The sequence below is a fragment of the Archocentrus centrarchus genome, chromosome 15 (genome assembly GCF_007364275.1).
Source record: "Archocentrus centrarchus isolate MPI-CPG fArcCen1 chromosome 15, fArcCen1, whole genome shotgun sequence".
Taxonomy (NCBI): Eukaryota; Metazoa; Chordata; class Actinopteri; order Cichliformes; family Cichlidae; genus Archocentrus; species Archocentrus centrarchus.
In genome coordinates, this window is record NC_044360.1 from 9,775,768 (window position 1) to 9,797,523 (window position 21,756).

At 39.2% G+C, this 21,756-nt stretch overlaps 1 protein-coding gene across 5 annotated transcripts in view; it reads right to left on the reverse strand.

Annotated features, from left to right (window-relative positions):
* Positions 1 to 21,756, reverse strand: part of ccdc88ab (coiled-coil domain containing 88Ab) — a 67,545-nt gene that overhangs the window by 29,323 nt on the left and 16,466 nt on the right. For all 5 annotated transcript variants that reach the window (XM_030747815.1, XM_030747816.1, XM_030747814.1 and 2 more), the window contains exons 4-8: positions 9,910 to 9,979; positions 3,022 to 3,080; positions 2,158 to 2,241; positions 1,865 to 2,005; positions 982 to 1,154 (exon numbers count right to left, since the gene is read on the reverse strand). In XM_030747815.1, coding sequence (XP_030603675.1) covers positions 982 to 1,154; positions 1,865 to 2,005; positions 2,158 to 2,241; positions 3,022 to 3,080; positions 9,910 to 9,979 — 527 coding nt within the window. The remainder of the gene's footprint in view (positions 1 to 981; positions 1,155 to 1,864; positions 2,006 to 2,157; positions 2,242 to 3,021; positions 3,081 to 9,909; positions 9,980 to 21,756) is intronic.

A 21,756-nucleotide genomic window follows, 5' to 3' on the forward strand; every position in this document is an offset into this window, starting at 1 on the left:
CACTGCACTAATAATCCTGCAATGTGTGCCTTTGTTATGGACTTATATACATGTAAATTAAGCTTTAACTGGCAGATTTAACATAATTTCTTTCTACAAATTTGAGCAGTTCTCTGGATTTTTTTCTGACTCAAAATGGGCCTTTGAGGTTGACCACAAAACTAAGCACAAAGTGCTGAGTCTGCATTACACTGTGTATTAGACGCCTGTTATTTCATGCAATTTGATAAAGAAAACTAAGGTTTGCTTGACTAAATTAAACCCTACATGAACAAAACTGCTTGAGTCCTGGTGATCGTCCTCTAAGAAAAATCCAAAACCTTTTTGGAGCGAGCAAATCTGTTAAGGTAGATACCAGTAAAGTTAGTTTGTGCAACACTGAAATACTTCCTCTTGAAGTGCAAAGCAAACACATCAGATGGTCCCCCTTTCTGTTCTAACTGATCCATGTTGGCCATTAAGCCTTTGTCTAGTGGGCGATAACAGCACTTTAAAAAGGAAGCTCCATTATTCATAGACCAAATTTAAAAGGCCTCTTTAAGGTTTGAGAGAGTGGGTTTACTTTTGTGTGTGGATCATAACAGCAGCAAAGGCTCATCCAGTTAATACGTAGGCTGAGAGGAAACAGACTGCTGGACTCTTTGGATAAATATCTTGATAAACTGTATTCTTACCTCAGCATGAAGCTGATTGTTGATCGAGGAGAAACTCATCACATACAAATAATGGCCTTGATGACTATGCTATATTTTATCTACCCAGTTCAGATGACATTGGTGACAAAAACACAGCAACAGCAGCAAACAAAATTAGCACAAGCGTGTGTTGTCTTTTTTGAGGACTTTTCTTGTGTGAAGTTTTTGAACTTAATTTGAAATAGTCATACCCACTAAGATCTGTTTATTTCTAGCTTCTTTTTTTCTGTTCCCTATGCCTAATTTAGATAATTATTTAAAAAGCTAATAAGGCTGTTGCACTCACAGTTCCTGCCGAAGGCGTCTGATCTTGGCCTTGGCGTCAGCCAACTCCACAGAGAGGTGCTGTCGGCTTTCTGTCCTCCTCATGCTGGGAGAATCACTGGGAGACTGGGTTGGACAGGGAGCCAGTGGAGAGAGCTGCACACAGTCTCTCTCCTGGGTAAGCTCTACTATAGTCTGGATGGGAGCAAGAAAACAGAGACAGGTGAGGTGTTATGTAAATGTTAAGAGGGAAAAGCGAAGAGAATAGGAAATCCATTGATTCAACGGAAGCACTCCCATCACCCAAACACTAGAACGGAGGCAACAGAATAAAAAGTGCACACAGTCCCACATACAGCCCAGTTTGATCTACTGCCCCTAAAGGAAATGGGATTTTAATTGAAAGCGGCTGGACTACAGTGATAATCTGGAGGCTATTAGAACCCCCGAAACACATTTAATAACACACACACACACACACACACACACACACACACACACACACACACACACACGCAGACACACACGCAGACACACACACAAAAAAATCGGCTGTATCTGTCATTGGGATCTGCACCCCATGGGTTGGAAACTCAATGACGCACACAGTCGAAGTCAAACACACACCCTCCATCCATGAGACAGTTAACAGTTTCAACCCTTCCTTCCTGAGGTTTCTCTCGTGTGGTAACATTAAAAAAAAAAAAAAATCCACGCAAGCCTGCTAGAAAATGACATTTATCACCAAATCTCCCCCAACAGCATAGAGAGAATTTTAAGAACTAACTACATTTCTACACTTCTTTGTACTTTGCTCTGCACCGTTTATTGTACTTTGTAATTTTGCTAATGACTCTCAATAACTGTATATTCACACACGTACACAGTATACAGTATGTCATTACCTCCAGCTGCGTGTCCCTTTCATCCACCAGACGCTTGAGGTGGAAAGCCAGGTTTCTGGAGAGACCGTCCAAATCCTCTGGAGGCATTTCCCCACTTTCCAACCACTGCAGGTCCACTACATTTTCCTGGTTATGAGTCACCTAAAATGACCACCACCATGTTGTCAGTAAACTTTTAGTCTAAATTTCAAAACTCACTGCAACAGTAACAGTGTAACAGTGAACTCCGGGTGAAAGGTACGAAGCAAAATATTAAAATTTTCTCTGTTTTATTTGCTGTGGAGGAAAAATACCTCTTGGATGTGGGATGCTATGGAAGCTTTGGTGTCAAAGTCCAAAATCTGGATACGCTCAATATACTCTTCCTTTTTCTCACACTGTAAACAGAGAGGAGGTGACAGGTAAAAGTTAAATCTCTAAATCTTCAACAGAGAGAAGTAGAGCATGACATTTGAGACATTACACATCTGATGGGGCTCATTTGGGGTGGTCAAGAGTCAGTTAGCAGGACAACAATGTAAACAGGAGCTGCAATTTATTTACTGATTGTAATTAAAACTTCTAATGAAAGTCTCTCTTTTAAATCAGACAGAAGACAATTTACAGGGGATGTAATTTCTCTGTGACACCTGGGATAGGCTTGTGAATGGGACAAGTTGAAGAGGATGGAAGGATGGATTTTCAGTTTTACAGCATAGTAATCCTGATTAGTAACTAGGCATAATTGTGTTTTAATGCAGCCTTTTAGAAGGCTCATTATCAAGTTGGAGTTAAGTGCATGGACACAGGTACAGTGTCATTTGGGTAAAACAACAGAGTTGGTGAAAGGTCACTGGCTTTGTCTGACATGCAGTGAGTAAGGGCTGAATGTAGGCTTTGTCATAAGACAGGAAAAAGATCTGCATTGTCATTCATGACACAGCATTAGCTGTATAATAGAGTTAAAGCTAATTCATTCAAAGGGAACAAATGACAGTAAATCAAGGGAAGCTGAACTAAACAGACCTCTAGATTAGATTTGTGGATTTTGAATTAAATTATAATAGTATAACCACTAACAAAAATAAAAATTCCATCTATTTTGGTTCCTGCAGCATGAAACCTGAATTTACATGCACATGTGTGAAGTGTTAAGGTGGACTACAGAGAGTTCTTACCTGGACAGCACAGCCCAGTAGCAGCAGTAACAGTTTCTTCATCTCTTCTAGACCTTGCTCTGAAGGAAAACACATAACGCCAACAGATTATTATGACTCTAAGTGAATCACTTGAAATATGTCTGCATTAAAAACCCAAACAAACTTCCTGTCAAAACCAAACAAAGATAATTTGTTATCATGTGGCTTGTTACAGTTGTGACTCATCTGGCTTTGTGTTTAATCAGATTTTGTGGCTTATTAAGAAGTTGTTGTTGTGGAAGATTTACCTCAGCCACTTCACCACCACAAGCTCAGATTGATTACATGACGTATGCCAATAACTAATTCACAATCAAGCTGGACAAACTTTAATTTTTTTTTCCCAATTGGTTATAAAATTATCTTGGTTATAGCTTGTGTGTCCTTGGCAGACAGAGTTTCTCGCAGTCAGATTTCTTGTAAAAATCTAGATGTAGTAGGTTCAGGTTAAAACACCAGCTTCACCTTGTTTTAAGGCAGAAATAAATCCTTTCCCACATGTACTTCCAATAAGCTTAAATTCTTGGGTTGTTCCAGTTTCCCCTTATAAAATCCTTCCTCTAGTTACAGTGGCAGGATATTTTCCACAGTGCAGTGGGCTGACAGGGTGAACACCCAGTATTCTTCCACATGTCAGGACATAGTGTCAGAAACTGCTGAAACCCACAAACAGCTGCTTGCCTGCTCAACAGGCCTGAGCTCATCTGTGATATCTGGGGCTGAACAACAGCAGACCAGGTGGTGCATGTTTGTGTTTGTGTGTGCGTCATACACTGAGTGGCATAGTAAATGCTAGTTGGGTGCATCTGTGTCTCTCTGTTCTAAGACTGTGCGTTTCCCCATTTCTTAATCGGGGGTGGGTGGGTGTGTGATAAGCCAGCTCATCCTGCGGCCCAGGAGGCGGGGTGAGGGGGGCGGGTAGCAAGTGCTAACACTGTCCTGCTAAAAACGATAATAAATCCAGATTAGTGACAGCACGTTTTCTATGTAGGGTGGTCTGTTTTAGGGCCAGACATCACAGCATGAGCAGCTAAACAGCAGGCATACACAATGACAGTTTTCATCGACGACTTTAATCTTCGTGGGACTTTCCAAATAAATTTTAAAAAATTAAAAAAGAAGATTAGAATGAGATGAATAAGTACGGAAAGAGTATTGAAAGAACTCTTCATGAAGTACTGAATAGAAAATGAAGGAAAAAAGAAAAACTTGGAAAGCAACAACTTAAGGGCGTTTCACATTTTGACAATGCAGCACCTCTGAAACCATTCTGTGGCGTATTGCGACATACATTTGCAAAACCAATAGAAACGCAGAATGACAGGCAGCGGGCGCATATAATACACACAAACACCATAAGCAGCTGCAAAAAAACCCAAACAAACATGGTACAGGCAGAGCACAGCAGCCAACACAGCACAAATTTTGGGCCATTTGTTCGACCTAGTGGTTCAGCACATGCTGCTTTGGATGTGAAAGAGCTTTTAGAGAGCAAGACACTGTTCTTGCTTTGGAATAGCAAAACAGACTCCCATTGCAAACATCTATTTTACAGATTCCTCTACACAAATCAGTTATGCTTCATTCATCACTTGAGTCAGAGGCACACAAGTCAATGTCTTCTTGAGTAGCACAAAACCTCCAAGTGACCATAACGTAACAGGTTAAATTATATTTTAAATGGAATACCAATACTATACTCATGAGAATTACTACTGCACTCTAGGTCCAAGCCAGAGTCAATTTTAGGAACAAATTAACAGAAATTTGAAGAGAAACCTGCTGCTGAGCTGATCTCTGTGAACTGAAACTTTTCTCTATCTTATCTTTATTAGAAATTATCAGACAAGCGAGAATGCAAGTGTGTCAGGCCGGACATTAAAAGGTCTCCATCTGTGTGGTGGCCCTCTGTGCCGATTTTCACTGCGTGAAAATATTCTGGTGTATTCTGTGCTAGCAAGTGTTCACTATGGATCCTGCCTCTAGAAGACTCTACCTCAGCATCCTTGTCTAAACTGACTGGAGTATTTCAAACAGTGAAAACATATCTTGTGTTCTGACCTGATTGTCGCAACATTTACAGAATCTGTGTGTAGAAAAATAGCTTTAGATTATGGGATTTTAGGCTGATGGATTTTTAAATGTTTCAGTCATTATATGGAAATCCTGTTGTAAGTGAATTTGAGCTGAACTACAGCGCACGAAAAGGCAGCTTGTTGACAGCTCAGAGGGAAACTTTCTAGCCTTTTGGGTCAAACACCACAGCTGGACGAATCAATCAAAGAGACAAATCAAATAAAGAGAACGTTGCACTGCAAGCTACTGAGGTTTGGAAATCAAGAGAGAGCGAAAATAACGGTCATAACAACATAATGGCTTTGGGATAACAAGGTCAGGTGTTTTTAAAGTAACAACATAGGTTAAGGTTTGAAATTCTCTCTCTCTCTCTATCTATATATATAGATATAGATATATATCTATAGATATATATCTATAGATAGATATATATAGATAGATATATATAGATAGATATATATAGATAGATAGATAGAGAGAGAGAATTTCAAGTATATCTATAGAGAGAATTTCTATATCTATATATATATAGATATAGATATATATCTATATCTATACATCTATATAGATATATAGATAGATATAGATAGATAGATATATATAGATAGATATATATAGATAGAGAGAGAGAATTTCAAACCTTAACCTATGTTGTTACCTGATATCTATCTATAGATATATCTCTCTCTCTCTCTCTATATATATATATATATCTCTCTCTATCTCTCTATATATCTCTATCTCTCTCTCTCTCTCTATATATATATATATATATATATATATATCTCTATCTATCTCTCTCTATCCATATCCACACTTTCCATGTGAACAGCACTAAGTTTTCACAAATCCACTGTGCATATACCCAGACATGGCATGACCTCATGGTTTTAACTGAGACACTTTTTGGAAAAGATCAACTGAAGACATGTCATAGCATGTTTCCCATCAGTTTTTGAAAAAAAAAACACAATTTCCATTACTTATAATTCATTACTTAATACATTTCTTAATTCTAAATAATAGTTTCTAGAAAGTACTAAAATCGACCAAGGACTTGTGCTCTGTTTTAAGAGTGAATATTGAAGAGTGCTTAGTCAGTCTCTCAACACTGAAAAGGAAAAGAAAAAAAAAGTAAGAATTCATCATCAGCACATTCGATATGAAGCGTGTAAAGAAAATGAGTGAATTTGGGCCTAGGAGGGTGACGGTAGATAAAACACAAATTCTCAGAGCTACGGGGCTTAACAATAGTCTATTAGAGCCATAGGAATGTATTCTAGTCAGGGAATGGATTTAAGCTCAGCAAATCTACTGAAGCAACCAAGGAAAGATAAGGGGCCTCATAGGATAAATAATTTATACCATCAGAGAGAGAGAGAGAGAAACGGTGAGAGGTAGAGATGAAAGGAAGAGAGACAAAAGAGGGAAAGCACCACAGAGCACAAGCAACACAAACACAAGGGAAGAAAATAGAACGAGAGAAACCAAAAGAGACAGAGAGCAGGAGGAAGGCAAAGAGGCAAAGTTGAAAATAGAAAAGAAATCTCCCTCCAGCAGCAACAGCAGCAAAGAGGTACCCTTCTTTCTGCTAGCTAGCCCCATCTTTTATTCCTCTATCACTCACTTCCTCCACCTATTTATTCTCTGCAACACACATCCACCCATCTTTCCTTCCTTCCTTTAACATTGTTATAGATGATCTGCACCTTTTGAGTCTGAGCACACTCATCAAGGCTTCCTTTTTCATCCCCTTTCCCTCCTCCTAGTTTTATCCTCCAGGCAGGAAACAAGAGGTCAGAAGGATGGTGACCAACCCTTCTTCCTGTAATGCCACTACAGTCTGTGTGGGAGGATGTGAGTGAATTATGAGAAAAAAAAAAAAAAAAAAAAACTGTGTACTTCCCTGTACATGCAATCTCTGTCAGGACCCAATGACGTGCATATCAGTGATAATGCTGGTACACGCAATGTGATATTGCTTTGACAAGATGCCAGAGTGTATTCAACCCATCTCACTGGAGCAGAGCAGAGGACAGGGCAGAGCTGCTAGCTGAACCTTACAGATCATTTTAGAGCATTTGTGCTTTATCTAGCATTTCCTGCACACAGATTTTACTCAGGCAGACTACTCAGTTACATTAACATCCATCAATCTCCCAGCTTTCAAAGCTAACCCAACACTGGTTTCCTCTCCATCTACTCTGTTTATAGGAGGCACAAGTAACCACAACGTGGTTAAAAACAGGCAGCGCTTTTTCTCAATTTTACGCATTTTCATTTTATTTCAGTAGCAGGCAGTCATCTTTCCTGTTGTTGCTCTTTATCATGAACATAATCAAAAGCAAGTTTTGATCAGTGTCATCCACGTGCTAAAGCGTATTTATTCATAAAATAAATATTTAAATTCGAAAGGCGTTTTTGCAGGTGATGTTCAGACCAAAGGTGAAGCAAAGTTCTCACATGGCACTGTTACATTTCAAGTCTTTGCAAAGATGAGAAATTCACAGAAATTCACAGTGGGTGATGCAAACAGAGGCAAACACACGTCTCCACAAATTAAGATTTTTTCAGCTTCACCAAAACAAATTCTGAGTTATCCTATACAATGACTTCCAAAGCACTATGACTGATATGACTTACTCTGAAAATATGCTACTGGCAAATGATTCTAGCTTGATGGATGAATACTTCAGGGCTTAGAAATGGTTGAAAAACACTCCAGTGATCCCTCCTCATGGTGAACTTTCCCTTCGAAATTGGTCTAAACACCATCAAATTTACTTTAGGCTGCAGTCAGTGTGCAGTGTTTTCCATCAGTAGGAGTGATGAAAAGAGAGGATTTGTTGTTTTGGTGCACTGGCATATAGTTGTTGGTGTGCATTTTGTAAACAACTATAACCCCACTCAAATTACTTAAGTAAAGCAAAGTAGTTACACATTAGTCAACACATCACTGATGATAATTCTCAGACTTTCAGCCAGACTAAACAAAGGAGGGACTCTGTACATTTGTTCTGACATAACCATCCTGACAGATAGACACTACTTGCATGCACAAGAGAGTGTTTGTACATATAACTGTGCATGTTTATGCAAGGGGAGCTAGGGTTAAAGCAGAGCCTTGGGGTGGAGGGTGGGGGGGTACTACAGTGCATTCCCACTGTTCACTGTTGTGAAGACACCCCTCCCCCAGCCACAAAACACACATGCATGCACTCACACATACAGAGCTGTCCCCTGCCCCCTAATGGGAGAATAATAAAAGCCACATGGCCAATGACTTTCAGGTGGCAGTCACTAAACCAGACTCCACAGCCAGTGCTGGTCTGACTGGCTGCTGCCTTGCTAACTGATTATCTGATGAGCTAGAGGGTAAAGAGGAAAAGAGTCCTTGAGGAATGAAGTCTTTCTGCTTGGTCTAGCCCCACTGCATGAAGCTTCACTCCACCTTAGGGTAGGTCAACCTCAGTATCCACTTAATATTTCCTTCAGTTCTTTGTAAGGCTGCTGTGTGAGCCTGTATATTTGAAAGACTTTAAAAGTGCTGTGAAAATGGCAGTGACATATTCGAACTAACAGTAGACAGGGATTAAAAAAAAAAAAAAAATTCAAAGAGTTATGAAATATGGTGCAGATATTCCATACACACAGATGTGTATGGAATATCTGCAGCCTCTTATTGTTGGTTTATTTTCCTTTCATGCTAGTAGGGGCATATGAGAATTAAAAAGGTAACTGTGACCGCTGAAAAGTGATGAAAAACCAAAAATAACAGAAACAGCTGAAAGTGAAAGTATGATAAGGCAGCTGGGGGAGGGACAGGGACTTAAATGGGTAGAGATATCTTTCAGCAAGATTTGTGACCTGAACCTGGAAACAATATACCCTGAAGAGCTGATGATTGGTGTTGCAGACATGTACAGAAAAGCTCTAACCCTTTGTGTGGACACTGTTTTCCCAGTGTAGAGCAACCAATCCAATGACCTTACAATGGTTCTACTGATCTACACTGGCTGACAAACATCACATAGTTCTCCTTTTATTCATGCAAACCTATTTCTGCAACCAGTATACCATAATCCTAGTAACAGTCTCCTCAGCAGTTTTCTCAAGTTCATATTGAAGTAACAGCTGGCATTTGGGGCTGCACAGATTAAGCTACACAAAAATATTTTCATGCCATTCAAACACTTGACTCTGCACTACTGTTGCTTTTAAGGCTGCTAAGACATATCAAATTGCACGGCTGGGTGCACCAGGTCAAAGGCTTTGATGCCAAATGGTAAAATGAATTTAGCACTTTGGATAATAGAACTCTACAGATGTGGCCTTGGGCGACTTCCTTGTGGTGAAAACTACATGTACAAGCTAACTCTTCCTGAGCAAAGAGCTGCAGAATGATTTTGAAACCTGAAATTGGTCAATTTCACATCACTGCAACAATAAAAATCAACAAAAGAAAATGAAAGATAAAATATGAGTTTAGACAGGTTATGAATGATGGTCAGCAGCTCGTTATTGGGCCAAAAAAGAAATAAAAAAAATAAGGCAGCAAACAGAAAGAAATACATCTGAAACATCAAAGCATCGGCTAATTTTAACAGGATTAAATTTGCATTCTGATGAAGTTGTGGGAGCTCTACAATGTTGAATGTCCTCTTAGTGAACTCCCTGCAACACACTTACTGCTGATGTCACTCAGCTAGAGTAAAATAAAAACCGGCACAGCACAGGTCAATCTGCCAGTCTGTATAATGATGCTGTACTGTTTAGTATGCTGGCACTTACCAGAGAGGGGGTTCCGGCCCAGTATCAGGACATTTGGTAAAGGCATCATCACCAGCTGCTGGAGACACTCCTGCCACACAAAGAAATGATAAACTGTTCAGAAAGGGAGTGCAATGTCAAATATTTTTGTTTTAAAAATAATTTTGGAAAAGAAATTGAAGTGACACAATCCTAAATAAAGCCCAGATAATTTAATTTGCAAAGTTCTTGAGTATTGAACAAAAAAAAAAAAAAAAAAAAAAACGCTTCAGCAGCCTTTGAGCATACTACCATCCAAGACATGTTTTGGAAATAATGTTTTGGCAAAACACAGCAATAAGTGAAACAGTACAACTACGATCACCAGAGATTTGACAGTGTGAAAGCCAGTACGCAATATCAATAACAGACTAACATTCTTCCAAGGAAACACAATCAGACTAAGCATAATTTATTAAGTTTTTAAGAGAGTTACAGACTGGGAGAGGTAACAAAAATCAGCAGTACTGTTGTTATACACTGGATAACAGTGAGATTTTGTGCACTGGTGGTCACTGTACTGGTACTGTGTGAGGTGATGCGAGTAGCAGTGGTGTGTATATGGGTTAAATGGCTGGTGTGGTTTACGCCCCCTCCATTCACATGTCAATCATCATAGCCAAAATGAAACACAAACTACAAATGACACTGGTAGATACGTGCACCAATGTGTGCATATGCACAAACTCACAATAATGGTGTTGATGTTTTAATTTTAGTCAAATTAAGGGTGTGGCAACAGTATACAAACAGAATACAGAGTACAACAAATTACTCATCATAGGGCACCTAATCATTATATGCGTGTCCCTCCACCCATTAAGAAGGCCATATGAATTTTATTTTAGGGGTCCTTAACAATACTTTTTTACTCACACAATCCACAAAGTTTCCATTTCAAAGACTTGCATTGTGGACATTATTATGAAATGTCAGTAAGAAACGCCGTGACTAGGCTGCACTGCAGCAAAAAAGGCAACATGGAAACAAACAAACCCACACTCAGTCCTTGTTTACCGGTTTCAAATTTGTCTTAAAGTTTCCTCAATTTCTGATCGACCAGTTTTGTTAAAATTTCAACATAGCTCTGGTCTCTGGGCATGTAATTATAGACACAATAGCCATGCAACACATCAACACTGAGTATTTTCCTGGTGTTGTTGTGGGAATGTTACTATAATACATGAAATCTGTCTGTGTTTGTCCACCAACTCCTAGAATTGGCACATAGGTTTATCTTTGGCTCCTGAAGGTTCTTATCTATATCAGATCTTAGGGTATCATGATGCTGCCAGCAGGATAAAAATGACCCATTTTTAGGTCAGATGCCAGACATGCTTGAAGACTCATAGGTAGGTGCAGCTTAAGCTACTGTATAAAAATAATGTTGGACTGTAGGATGCTTGTTCTCTTCTTGGGGTCATTATATGAATGTATTACCTGGTGATACAGACAAACAAAAAAGAAAAGGCCAGACCCCAACAAGGTCTTTCAGATACTTCATGAGTAGTGTTTTCTCTGGTAGACAATTACTTTTGACATGGGCTTTGTAGCTTTGCAGATATGACACATGCACCAAAAAAAAAAAAAAAAAAAAAAAAACACAATAAATGAAAGTCTAAACTTTTAGAGCAGTATGAACTAAGTCCAAACCAGTATTGCAGTATGATGAAAAGGAATAGAATATTTACCTGATAGCAGAGAGCAACTTGAACTCATTTGACCCAACAATTTTCTGTGCAGTGCACTGCTGAAGTCATGACAACAAGGCTAATTTAAGTAAGGGTTTTTGTAGAAGCTCTGCTCATACAGTAATTAACTGCTCTATACAGACTCCATAACCTCATGTGGAAGTTAAAAAAAATGGAGGGGGGGCAGGAAATCTGACATCACTTGGTGGGTTTGACTGGCTAAAAATAGAACCATGTCTGTTGCTGCTTTGAAACATTTCCAAAATAATCAACCAGCTAGGTTGATGGAGAATTAACTGAATTAACTGTATCCATTGTATAACTTCATCATTCACTATACATTAGAAAGTACTGCAAGAATAAAATAACAGGTGTTACAAACCATAGCTTTTTGCCATGTTTTCTTTTTCACTAAGAGGTTCCCTTTTCTGAATAAGCTTCTTTAAGAAGGGTGACCATAATTACAATGGTATAGCCAATATTATATATTATATTATGTACACAAACTAGAAATTTCTAAATGTTTTCTCGCTCCTCCTCATGTCAAATCGGTATATTTTTTTCCATTCAATATTTCCTTCAAAATCACGATGCAGCTTCTCCAATTTCCATATAGCTGTTTGTACACATAACTGCAGTTTGAGGAACATGCATGGGCCAATATTTTTCCATGTCAAGTGAAATTTATTCAGTAAGGTGCAAACACAATTTCAGCTCCGTCCTCCTTATCAGACCCTTGCAGCAGTAGGAGAAGCTCTGACAACCTTTGTCAGCTGTTTGGTTTTCAGAGAGAAAACCACCGGTTTGCACAGGAACATGTAGAGGATGAGGTGACAGATGTTCAGTGCATCTCTCACATCTGGTTTTAAACAGATAACTGAACAGACTGAAAGATGCTGCAACAAGATGCGTGGGCTGAGCAATTAATTATATTTATGATTTTGCTTTCCAATGTTTAAGGGTGCAACAATTCTAAAAGACACAGAAATCAGGATACAAATAACAGCAGTTCCACCTTTATGCACTGTGATACCCATGTGGAGCTGTTAATGCCTGTGTTTAGAGACTGTTCAGGAAATGAGTGGACTAGAAATATATCAGAGTAAAGGAGGCTATAAAGAGTTTATGAAGAAACTCCTGATAAAGAAAAACTGATATAAAATTGTGGCTTTGGAGAACTGTTAGAGCATTAACATGAACAAAACCAAGATAATAACGATAAACAATTATCTTTTCCCCCTGTTTAGTTCCATCATAAGCCAAGAAAGGAAGCCTTTAACAAAATCTAACTAGAAGACATGAACCTGCAGAAAGATCATTAATACTTCAAATGAATCAATTCATGATGTTCCTAAAATATTTATGTTGAATATTTTGTGATTTCAATCACAGACTCACTTTAAATCATCACTACATTTTCAAAAAAAAAAAAATGATTTGACTAAGATATATGCACAGAGAGAATCATCTAGAAGCTGGGGTAAAGGAGAGGGTAGGGGTCACAGTAATGGGCAGCAGTGGTTATTAGGTCTGAAGCGTTGTTGCTATGGTTTCATCCCAGCGGTGATAAGAGCAGTGACCCTAGCTGCTCTCTCTCTCTCTCTCTCTGTATACACTGGTGTCTGAGAGGAGGAAGATGAGTTATCGTGTAATTCTAAAGCAATTTCCAGACAGGCCAACATAAATTTTCAGAAATTATATCTTCATGTGTTTTGGTAAATAGCAATAAATGTTACAGCATTTTACAAATGCATAGTTAGCAATAAACAAATACGGTGATGGGAAATACAACACTGATAATGATAAAATAGAACTGACAATAACAATGACTAATGTCCGGCTGTTCCAGGCCGATATGTCCAAATGGCCGTAACATCTGAAGACCGACACATATTGACTCAACACGCGTCAGACAGAATAATCAGTGTATCTCAGACACCCACAGTTGGTGTCTCACAGAGAGGCATTTGGTGTGCCTGACAGCCAATTCACCACGTAGAACTCATGACAGCCGCTTTGGGCAAAATTAACCAGACTTTAAAGGGCAAAGATAGAAGCCAAAATGTGCATCAAAGGAAACTACAGCGCCTAGAGGCACAGTCTAAAATTTGAGGACATTTTGGGTGCCCAGCTTTATCATCTCTTCTGTATTATTTAAAGTGAATAAGCACACACACAGAGCAACACATAAGACTGACTCCTTTACCGTTTAATAGAGTACCACAAGCTCATCCTGGGAATAATTCTTTAGCTTTTGCTGCTGTGGACAGCAGACTCAAGTTTAAAACATCTTGGGCCTTTCTGATGAGAAACCACCACCAGAAGAACATGATTTTTATAGTGCCAATTGAACCTTTGCAAGGGAAAGGGAAAAAAAAAAAAAAGAACATAAGTGATCCAGTTAGGTCTTTAGATTGACAAACACACACTTCTCTTCCCACAACCACCTGTCCCACTGCTAACCACTGCCCCTCATCTATTCATACCCACACCTGTCCTCTTCCATGGTACCATGTGTTTGCTTTGCAAGCAAGACACGTCAAGCTGTGCTTTCTGTCATACTCTTTTCATGCCACCCATACAAAGTAATGACAAGAGTGTTTAACACTTGTGATCACGCTGCAAGTATATATTTTCACCTGCAAAATCTCAGGGTGTCTGCCAGGATATTACAAGCACAATGTTCAATCTTGCTTAAGGACCTAGGATACCATTATATTGTTTTTGTATTTTATTAGCCTAATCCCACTGATCATTAGTGGAGAAGTTATAAAATGGAATAAAGAAGCAGGTAGATGTTCTAATAGTTTTACTTGTTCAGCTGTTATCTGCCCTCTTACGTCCTCTAATTCTGATTACAGTAAACCAAATCAAGCATTGCTGTATGTGAATGAGTTTAACTATGATTTGGATCTCTCTTGCTAGTGTGCATTTCTTTCACCTGTCATCCACTATGCGTGAAGAGCTGATCCATGCAGCTCCATCAATGCCAATCTGTGCCGCACAACTTGTGTTATAGCACCTTGATGATGCTATAATATAGCGTCATCAAGGTGCTATAACACACCTTGATGAAAAACAAGACACACTCAATTAATATAGCGGCTATATTAATTGAGTGTGTCTTGTTTTTCTGGCAAAAAACTGCTTACAGTAATGGATTTATATCAGTGCATGACCTGCATTGTAGTTTGATGCTCTCCTGCATGACCTATGTTGTGATTTGGCTCCACAACTGATTCATTCACTGATTCATCAACCAACTTCCTCTTCTGCTTTGTTAAAGACTTCACAAAAGAATGAACCACACTGTGGACAGTTTTCCCTTCTGTTCTTCCCCTACTGAAACTGAACAAAATGTTATAGTCTTTGATCTTGTGATCTGTGTGGGTGTTAGTTTGGAGCTTTTATGGAAAACAAACAAACAAAAAACAGGACACCATACAGTACATCTTCTCTTTAGTAAGAAGTCTGCATCTGACTTTGTAACTTTTAGAAAATAGACTGTAGCTTTACTGGATTGACGCAGACTAAATGTGTGGTAGATGTTCATCGTGCCACATCATGGTACGGTCACAGCTTCATCTCTCTTACCCAGAGTGCACAAGGTGGTGTAGAGTACCTCAAACTATAGGGTTCTGACAAAGGAGGTTATAGGCATGGGTTATAACATGCTTTGTGGATTAGCTTGGGGCTAATAACAAAACTAAACTACAGTAGCCTAATGTGAGTCTGGGATTAGCTGGCAAAGGCTTAGCTCACATACATAAAACATGATGGACATTGCAGGAGAGAGACCAGCCACCACACTGAGCATGTCATAGCAATGTGCTACAAACACTGTGAGGCATGCAAGTGTGTGTGTGTGTGCGCGCGCGCACACGCACACACACACACACACACACACACACACACACACACACCACACTCAAAAATTTCAAATGGAAAGCTTTCCCTGCTTTACTGTAGCTGTGACAGCAGAAATGTCCTTGGCTAAGTCAATATGACAGTCTCCAATACTCCATATCTCTAATCATTTCCATTTCACACATGGGGGATGTGGAATAGCCAATCATTTAAACTTAAAAAAGGCATTATTCAGACAGTGAGGAGGCATGTGTGATTTTTTTTTTTTTTTTTTTTGGGGGGGGGGGGGGGGGGGGGGGGGGGGGGGTAGATAGAGAAAATTGCAAATAGAGGGAGAAATGAAAGAAAAAGAGCTGCAGCTTTGATTCCATCACTTTTCACTCCAGGCACGCAGGGCTGGGCTGCTGCTCCTCCTCTTTTCTCATCTTTCCTTACCTCACCATCCCCCTTTCCTGACACTATATTGCTGTATTATTGATTCCATCAGGATCCACAGCTTCTCAATACTGGCTCCTCCTGCATCCCACAGAGATATTTAGACAGGCTGATAAAATGAGGTGCAGGTTAAATGGGAGCTTATCTACCCCACCCACCCCGCAAATGTATCCACCTAAAGATTGAAATTTACTCTTTCAATATTTTCTGTCTGCACACAAAGAATTGGTGGCATTGTGTAGTATGTGAACACAGAGTGGGAATATTTAGAAACATATTGAACTTCCACCCTCTTACTATTGAGAGGTTTCCTCTGATAGGTTATCTCAGACATCCTCAACTGAAGCCTAAGCTAAACCTGAGCATATATATTGGAAAACAGAGAAAATCACGACAATTTTGAGATGAGGAGTCTTCTCTATTATCTAAAGCTTAGTGGGCGTCTGTTGAGAACGGAGAGAACATCTTGCAGATTCACCAGCAACCTGGCAGATGTTTGCATGCAGAGCTGCAAAAGCCGTGCAACAATACACATTACAGTATATATGCAAGTTTGTGTTTCAGCATTGTCAGTAGAAAGGTTATAAGCCGGCTGTGTTTTGGTCTCACAGGAGTACTCTTTGTTAAAGTAGCCCTCCCAACACTCACACCTTCTCTCCACCCAAGCACAAGTTCCGCTACTGGCAGAGCTGTAACAGGGGACTAATTGTGCAGTGCGCGTGTGCAACTGTGTATGTGTGAGCTCTTGTACACATGCTGCCTGAGCCTTGAAAGCCTGAATCACACCCATTCTGCAGACATGGAGTGTTACCATAGAAACGAGGAGATGGGTTTATTCTCCCCTTGCTCAAGTGTCTGAGGCATGTGGTACAGTAAATGTTCAGGAGCACGCGTGTAAACACACACACACTCTCCCACCCTTTGCGGACTTCTCTCCTGCTGAAAAACTGCAGAGATTATGAAGTTGAAAAGGTTATAACCACCAACAATGGGAAGGACCATGCTTCCTCTTATATCTAACACATGCATGCACACACACAGCAGCACTTTAACACCAGATCACCTGTGGGTGAAGTTTCTCTGTACAAACTTTACTGACGGGTCTCTGGAAATCAACCAGTTATCAGTGCTCTTTATGTAATCTGATAGTGTATCAGTCTAGCTTAAATCATCTGAAGACAGGCAGATATATAACTGTATCAACATGTTATAGTATACTATATATAATATACACAATATTTTTCTTGATAGGCTGACCTAGTAAAAACCATTAAGAGTTAAACAGTAAGGGTCCTATGGCTGACCACTGGGGAAGATCGCATGAGATAAAACTGGAGCTAGAATTCCCAAGGCGAACAGGAAAATCACATCCATCCATCAAAGTATAATAAAAATCCAGTCTAATGCATTTGGCAGTCATTTATGCTCAGGACAGTTTCTTTCATAGCTTCTCTCTGCCGTTACTGAGAGAGGAAAGGGGTACCCAAGACGGATAAAGCATAGAGACAGACAAAAGGGAAGATGTCACTTTGAACACAAAAGTCTAATAATAATAATAAAAAAAAGAATCACCAACTGCATGCATTACACCTCATGCACCATGGCTCTCTCTTTCACTGTTGTGGTCACATCTGAATGAAGCCAGCAGTGTTTCATATCTCGTGTCTGAGAGGGGCCTAATAGAGCTGTAGGAAGACTAAAGGGGGTTTGCACTCTAGAACAAGGAGCAAACCAACGTCACTCTGAGCTTATTGGACATACAAACTAAAGTAATATTTTCAGAGCAGGAGAACAGTAAGTTATTATGGTCTCACTGAGAAGCTAAAAAGTAAACAAAATAATAAAAATCTCAACTTTAGTTTACCAAACTGAATACAAATCCATTAAAAGGTCTGAAAATTTATCTTTTAATGAAGACTTTATTGCAGTTTGTTTATTATCAATGAAGCCTTGCAGAAGAATTGAGCAGTTATCTTAATTGGTTACATGCAAATTCCACTTAAAAAAAATAATAAATTAAAAAAAAAAAAAAAAAAAAAAAAAAAATCAACAGTTGCTCTTGGCAATAAAACCTGCCATGAAAAGAGCAGCAGTCAGGGTCCACTGATCACTGACAGCCAGATGGACAGATCATCATTTACATGAGAAGGAGGAGGCAAGCGCACCATTAGTGCCCTGTTTCTTTTGTTCATTGCTGTTATCCGTCAGCTAGAGTGCTTTTAACAACAGAGCCCTGAGGCAGAACAAGTGAACGGGTTGATCCTGCTGCTCATCTCAAAAGGTGTTGGCAGGTGGACTGGGGAAGCCCGACCCCACCAGCCTCCATCCAGTCATCCCTACGGCTCTGCTTCACACCAACTGGAAAACTTTATACAATGGCACAGATGTCATTTGTACCAAGTATTGTACTCTTTGATTCATCATTCAAATTAGTTGTTGATGCGGTGAACTGGTAAACAGTTCTGTAGCAGTAAACCTCCAGAGTGGTTATGTAAATATGTTGCTGAAAATGGGATTTTTGGACATTCCAAAGACACGGTGGACTAGTAATGGGTTTCCCCCAAATGTGTGTTCTAGAAAAGTGTAACTGCTGAATGAAACACTTAAAATGTCTCTCACCTTCAGTAACTTGAGCAAAGACGTAACAGACATGCTCTAATTCAGCAATGGAAAAAGAAGAACCTAGCTTTTAGCTTCCCCTTAAAAACAACAACTATAAATATCTCCCTTTTAGCATACGGGAACCGTCTCTACATTTAACTGCCACAAATTCCTGTTACACTCTTACTGGGCACATCTAAAAACACAAACACTTGTAGACCTATAGGCACACAGAGGAGAAGGGCGTTGTTTTGGTAAAACCAATGTTCATTTCCCACTCTGTGTGTGATGGCTGTGATTATTTAATGTGATCTGTGAGGCTCTGGGTGTGAAAGGGAACAACACTCAACACAACACTGAACATCATAAAAGATAAAAAGTGGGCTTGTTTGTTTACATGTCTCAAAATATAGGTCTGTTTACAGTAAACAGCTGCTTAGAAAGCCAGTGGCAATAAATGACACTTACATAACATTGACTAGAATGCTTCTTAGTTGTTTCAGATCAAGAAAAGTACAGTGTTTCGCTGTTTTCAGAAAACTATCAACAACATTAATGTGAAACCAGAAAAATCTATAATGTGTCAAGTTTTTATTTTATTCAGAGAGTTCCAATTCAGTCGCATGTGTTGCTCCTTCTTGCCAGTCAAATGTTAGTTTTCAAGTGTCCTCAAGTTAACAGCAACAGATTATGATGCAAATTAAAGCTTGCCGTATAGTACCGCTTTAAATTTACATTACAGCTATGGTGTAAATGCTATGTCACCCATAGCGTAACATGACCTCTGCAACAACTGTCACAGGTTCAACAAGATCAAAATGGGCCAGGGGTGGGGTTTAAAACAAGAATGACTGGTGCATATATAGTTAATGCTACAGTTGGACTAGGGAAAACACTGGCTGGAGACTGCCGTGAGACCAAAACTACTGTAATCATGTGCAGTGTTGCAATCTTGTTGCCTTTGAAATGATTGCTTTGAAGATGGGGACCAGGTCTGCGACCAGTCGCAGTCTTCAAAGCAACTTTGGTGCATAATGATGGCAATAAACCAGCCTTAACACGGAGTCAGTCTATCAGTTAGTGATTGAATGAGGTCAAATTGGCAATTACATGCAATCTATATTTTATAATACAAATAGTGGTGTAGTTGCTGCAGGATGGTGATTTAACTGTTAAACAATGGCACTCAGCAACTTTGTTTTTACATAGGAATAAATGCAGAATGCAACCAGTTGATCCGAGTTCCCTATTGCAAAAAGACACTATGCAGAAGAGATGTGTTCATTGGTGCAGACTGCTAAACATGTTGCAATCAGTCTGAGTCAATCTGTCTGCATTTACATTCTATTTGATATAAATAATATATAAATACTAGAAGCACTCAGAGACCGCAAACCTCCGCCAAGGCCATAGGGTCACTGACGCTGTAATACGTGTAACTAAATACTGTGAAATAATCTTTCATCTTTCCCAGACAACAATAACCCCCTAATAGTGAAGAATCCTTAAAAAAATTCCTGGATCCAGATCGTGATCGTGACCAAAATTTAATCACTCTTCCTCTTGTCATTTCCAACCACTCCACAAAATTTCATCGAAATCCGTTCATACCTTTTGGAGTAATCCTGCTGACAAACAGACAAACAAACCAGCGCGACCGAAAACATAACCTCCTTGGCGGAGGTAATTATATATTTTTTTTCTTTTTAGCCTGAATTATCTGCAAACATTCATTAATCTGTGAGTGTGACTGCAGTCACTGTGAGTCACACCACAGCTGTTTGGAGACAGGTTTCCTCCAACCAGGCAACCTGTGCGATCACCTTACAATCACCTTGCAATCATTGCCATCTTATTTTTACAAGTGTGACTGAACCATAAAGCAATGAGTCTATGTTACATTACTTAACAGAAGCCTACACATGTACTGATATTTCTGGCAATATGATCAACAAATGCATTTTATGCACAAGTGAAGCATTAAGAAACCCTGCCAATATTAAATAAACATAAAAAAGACAAAAAAATAAATAAATAAATAAATAAAAATCAGGTGATTTTCCTTTATGGTAAGGCAAAAAATCTGTTTGGTTGGGTTCCTGCCCCCTTCATCCAATCTATTCACATCATTTTTCTCATTTTGTATCTGTATAGACTCAATGGGTTCTGAATTTCTTGCACTTCTTTCTTGCACTTCTATATAAGTAACTACTTTTCAATATTTATTAGCTCCAAGCCCAACATAATCAGATCTGTCTGACTCATGATTGCAGAGCAATTCAAATGCCAGTGTCAACCACTACAGTGTAACCTCCACAGGATTCAGATAAGGATATAAATGAAGCTTTTAAGTCCTTATTTGTACAGTCAGGTAATCCGATTAGTGACTTAATCATGCTGTCTGGTAGCTGTCAATTTTTCAGAGACTCTTCAATTTCCTTGCTTTAAGCACAATATTGTTTTCAGGACAGAACAAAGGAGAAATGAGGCTTAGAAGCTTAACATTTATTTCATGACTTGAGACAGACAGATCAATATGAATCAACTCCAAACTATATTATATTCCCTTAAGTGATGTCTGACTGCTACCTGTGTGAGAGCTCAAAAACCGACCTATTAAACTATCATCACCAACAGGATTTATTCAGAATAGCCAGCATGTGAGCCTGCATGACAAAACACATTTACCCTGCAGCTACAAGCACATGCCCTAATAAACTGATTTGCTCATGACTGATGCTGAAAGGAGGAGCATGGGAAATTTTAGACTTGTATTGTATTTGTATATTTTTCCCAAGTTCTAGTAGAGAGTAATAAAACAATCAGTATCTTAAGGCAAAAGCTAAAGATAACAAGGATGGACAAATTATTTCCATACTTGATGGTGAGTGTGTGTCCTGTTTGTGTCTGTTTTTCAAGCTCGCTCTGAAGAACGTAACAGAGCACCTTGGTGAGATTTTAAATCATTAAGAGAAGAAGCCAGCCTCCTATCCCCAAAATGAAGCAACTAAGTAAGCTGAATTTCTACCAGGGCTAAACCAAGACTGTAACATATGACAATGCATAAAGAGTGAGGAAAATCTGGCGAATTGGAGTATTTCACAAGCATGTTCCCTCAGCTTGGCAAAAAAACAAAACAAAAAAAAAAAAGCAGAGTGAGTGAGCCAGCCATGCGATTGCAAAGGTTTTACCCTCATGCTTTTTCAGGTTCATCTGATTGTTAAAACATCTGAAG